Source organism: Onychostruthus taczanowskii, unplaced genomic scaffold (assembly GCF_017590055.1).
Source record: "Onychostruthus taczanowskii isolate IOZ18803 unplaced genomic scaffold, ASM1759005v1 scaffold390, whole genome shotgun sequence".
Lineage (NCBI taxonomy): Eukaryota > Metazoa > Chordata > Aves > Passeriformes > Passeridae > Onychostruthus > Onychostruthus taczanowskii.
This window is the reverse complement of record NW_024501349.1, coordinates 8,877-13,192: the sequence shown is the minus strand read 5'-3', so window position 1 is coordinate 13,192 and position 4,316 is coordinate 8,877. Positions and strand designations below refer to the sequence as shown.

General features: G+C 53.6%; 2 protein-coding genes across 2 annotated transcripts in view; one reads left to right on the top strand and one right to left on the bottom strand.

Annotated features, from left to right (window-relative positions):
• Positions 1 to 299, bottom strand: part of CALR (calreticulin) — a 3,305-nt gene extending 3,006 nt beyond the window's left edge. Inside the window, exon 1 of the mRNA XM_041412441.1 lies at positions 49 to 299. Coding sequence (XP_041268375.1) covers positions 49 to 145 — 97 coding nt within the window. The 5' untranslated portion in view covers positions 146 to 299. The remainder of the gene's footprint in view (positions 1 to 48) is intronic.
• A 208-nt stretch (positions 300 to 507) lies between these two features.
• The window catches only part of FARSA (phenylalanyl-tRNA synthetase subunit alpha), a 7,181-nt gene continuing 3,372 nt past the window's right edge, over positions 508 to 4,316 (top strand). Inside the window, exons 1-4 of the mRNA XM_041412444.1 lie at positions 508 to 1,096; positions 1,200 to 1,337; positions 1,409 to 1,507; positions 1,643 to 1,755. Coding sequence (XP_041268378.1) covers positions 749 to 1,096; positions 1,200 to 1,337; positions 1,409 to 1,507; positions 1,643 to 1,755 — 698 coding nt within the window. The 5' untranslated portion in view covers positions 508 to 748. The remainder of the gene's footprint in view (positions 1,097 to 1,199; positions 1,338 to 1,408; positions 1,508 to 1,642; positions 1,756 to 4,316) is intronic.

Sequence of the window (4,316 nt, the reverse complement as noted above, 5' to 3'; positions counted from 1 at the left end):
CCCCTCAGGCCCCGCCCTCAGGGACCCCCGCCCCGGCCCCTCCCTCACCTCCATCCCCGAACTCCTCGCGGAAGAACTGGGTGGGGCCGGCGGCCGCCAGGAGGGCTCCGAACAGGACGGGGGCGAGGAGGCTGAGGGGGCTCATGGCGGGGGCTCAGGGCACACTCGCTCCGTCCGTCCCGGCCCGGCGCCGCCCGGCACTGCGGAGGGGGGAGGAGGTGCCGCCGCTTTTTATACTCCCGCCGCCCCTCGCCCTGCCTCCGCCGCGCTGCCATTGGCCCGAGCCCGCGCGCGGCCCTCTCCCATTGGCCGCCCGCCCGCCCGCCGGCGGCGACGGCGCCCCCGAACGTTGGCGTCCCAGATGGCCGCTTCCCATTGGCTGAGCGCGCCGGCCAATGAGGAGCGACCACGCGTTCGGAGGGAGACGCCCCCCCGCCCCCCGCCTCGCTCCGGGGGTCACGTGAGGCGCGCGCTCTTAAAGGGACAGGCCCGGGAGTGGGGGGGGAGGAGGAAATTGAGGAGAAATCGGGGATATGGGGGGGGGGGAGCGGCGGACACGCGGCCTAGGGCAGCCTCCTGCTCGTCTCTGCCTTCACACAGCGCCGTGACGCGGGGGTGATGTCACTGACTGAGTGATGTCACCGCAGGTGTGAACGCGAGGAAGGTGAACCCAGACCGGGGGCCGCTCTGGGCGAGCTCTGGGCCGAATCAACCGCCTGGGGCCCGCGGAGGAGCCGCTTGGCGCCGCATGACGTCACTGCGCCGCTCCGTGACGTCACGGCGCCCCCCGCAGCCACCTGCGCGCCCCCCGCCACACCCAACATGGCGCCTCCCACGCCGCGCACTGCGCAGTCGCCACACCCAAGATGGCGAACGCACCACCTCCCTCCCCCTGCGCGGCACTTCCGGTGCGCCGCGCTCCCTTCCGGCGGGCTCCCTTCCGGCCATGGCGCCGAGCGTGGCGGAGCGGCTCCTGCAGCGGCTGGAGGAGGCGGCGCCTCCCGGCGGGCTCTGCAGCCTCGAGGCCGCCGCCCAGCTCGGTGTCGACCACCAGACGCTCGTGGGCGCCGTGAAGAGCCTGCAGGCGCTGGGCGAGGTGCGCGGGGCCGGGCCGCGGTCGGCGGCGGGGGGCGCGGGGGCCGCAGGCCGCGCTGATGGCGCCGCTCCCCGGTGCCCCCCCGGTGCTCCCCCCGGTGCAGGTGATCGAGGCGGAGGCGAGGACGGCCACGCGGTGGGAGCTGAGCCCCGAGGGCGAGGAGGTGCTGCGGGACGGCAGCCCCGAGGTGCGGCTGTTCCGGAGCCTGCCCGAGGAGGGGCTGCCGCAGGCCGAGGCCATGGTGGGTACCGGCCGCACCGGGGGGCACCGGCACCGGCCGCCGCGCTGCTGACGGCCGCCGTGTGCCCGCAGAAGCTGCCCGGGGGCTCCTTGGGCTTCAGCAAGGCCATGGCCAACAAGTGGGTGCGCCTGGATAAGGGAGCGGCCGGCGGGCCACGCGTGTTCCGCGCCGTGAGTGGGCCGGGGGGACCCGCGGGGGGGCATTAGCATGCACCGTGCAGGACGCCGTGCAGCAGCAGCTGTGCCCACCCTGCCATGCCCCCCATGCCCCCCATACCCACCCTGTGCCCCCCGTGCCCCCCACAGGTGCCCACGGTGCAGGACGCCGTGCAGCAGCAGCTGTGCCGCGCGGGCGCCGGGGCGGCGCTGCCCGAGCGCGAGCGCGCCGAGCTCAAGAGGAGGAAGCTGCTGCTGGAAGTGTGAGTGGGGCACGCTAATTAACCCTAATTAACCCCGAACCGCGCCGTTCTGTCCTTAATTAGCGCCGCGGGTTTAATTGGGGCCGCGCTCTTTGGGGCTTTGGTTGTGTTTGGGGCAGCGCCCCCTTTCCCCGGGCTGGGTTTTAATTGGGGTTTGTTAATTGCTGTGCTCGAGCGGGGCTGCAGTTCCTGCCTTGATTTTAATCCTGTTTGGGTCTCTTTGCTGGGCTTTGGCGAGGATAAAGATTTCAGTCATCTAACACCCCAATTAATCTCACCCAAATCGAGATTTCAGTCATTTAGCAGCCCAATTAATCTCACCCAAATCAAGATTTCAGTCCTTTAACAGCCCAATTAATCTCATCTAAATAAAGATTTCAGTCATTTAACAGACCAATTAATCTCACCCAAATCGAGATTTCAGTCGTTTATCAGCCCCATTAATCTCACCCAAATCGAGATTTCAGTCGTTTAGCAGCCCAATTAATCTCACCCAAATAAAGATTCCAGTCGTTTAGCAGCCCAATTAATCTCACCCAAATCAAGATTTGAATGATCTAGCAGCCCAATTAACCTCAGATAAATCAAGATTTCAATTATTTATCAGCCCGGTTAATCTCACCCAAATCGAGATTTCCATGATCCAACAGTCCAATTAATCTCACCCAAATCAAATTGCCATCATCTAACACCCCAATTGATCTCACCCAAATCGAGGTTCCAGTCGTTTAACAGCCTAATTAATCTCATCTGAACCAAGGTTTTAATTAGCCCAATTAATCTCACCCAACCAAGATTTCAATGATCCAACAGCCCAATTAATCTCAGCCAAACCAAGGTTTTAATGATTTATTAGCCCAATTAATCTCACCCAATCAAGATTTCAATGATCCAACAGCCCAATTAATCTCACCCAAATGAAAATTTGAATGATCTAGCAGCCCGGTTAATCTCACCCAAATGAAGATTTCCATGATTTAACAGCTCAATTAATCTCACCCAAATGAAGATTTGAATGATCTAACAGCCTAATTAATCTCGCCCAAACCAAGGTTTTAATGATTTATCAGCCCTGTTAATCTCATCCAAATCAAATTGTCAACATCTAACACCACAATTGATCTCACCCAAATCAAGATTTCATCATCTAACACCCCAATTAATCTCACCCAAATGAAGATTTCAATGATCCAACAGCCCAATTAATCTCACCCAAACCAAGGTTTTAATGATTTATCAGCCCAATTGATCTCACCCAAATAAAGCTTTGGATGATCTAGCAGCCCAATTAATCTCCAACAAATCAAGGTTTCAATCATTTAACAGCCCAGTTAATCTCACCCAAATCAAATTGCCATCGTCTAACAGCCAAATTAATCTCACCCAAATGAAAATTTGAATGATTTATCAGCCCAATTAATCTCACCCAAACCAAGGTTTTAATGATTTATCAGCCCTGTTAATCTCATCCAAATCAAATTGTCAACATCTAACACCACAATTGATCTCACCCAAATGAAAATTTGAATGATTTATCAGCCCAATTAATCTCACCCAATCGAGATTTCAGTCATTTAACAGCCCAATTAATCTCACCCAAACCGAGGTTTTAATGATTTATCAGCCCAATTAATCTCACCCAATCAAGATTTCAATGATCCAACAGCCCAATTAATCTTGCCCAAACTAAGGTTTTAATGATTTATCAGCCCAATTGATCTCACCCAAATCAAGATTTCATCATCTAACACCCCAATTAATCTCACCCAAATCAAGGTTTTAATGATTTATCAGCCCAATTGATCTCACCCAAATGAAGATTTCGATCCTCTAACACCCCAATTAATCTCACCCAAATGAAGATTTTGATCATCTAACAGCCTAATTAATCTCGCCCAAACCAAGATTTCAACAATCCAACAGCCCAATTAATCTTACCCAAACTAAGGTTTTAATGATTTATCAGCCCAATTGATCTCACCCAAATGAAGATTTCGATCCTCTAACACCCCAATTAATCTCACCTAAATGAAGATTTCAGTGATCCAACACCTCAATCTCACCCAAACCAAGGTTTTAATGATTTATCAGCCCAATTAATCTCACCCAAATCAAGATTTCCATGATTTATCAGCCCAATTAATCTCACCCAAATCAAGGTTTCCATGATTTATCAGCCCAATTAATCTCACCCAATCAAGATTCCAATGATCCAACAGCCCAATTAATCTCACCCAATCAAGATTTCCATGATTTATCAGCCCAATTAATCTCACCCAAATCAAGGTTTCCATGATTTATCAGCCCAATTAATCTCACCCAATCAAGATTCCAATGATCCAACAGCCCAATTAATCTCACCCAATCAAGATTTCCATGATTTATCAGCCCAATTGATCTCACCCAAATGAAGATTTTGATCATCTAACACCCCAATTAATCTCACCCAAACCAAGGTTCTAATGATTTATTAGCCCAATTAATCTCACCCAACCAAGATTTCAATGATCCAACAGCCCAAGTAATCTCACCCAAACCAAGGTTTTAATGATTTATCAGCC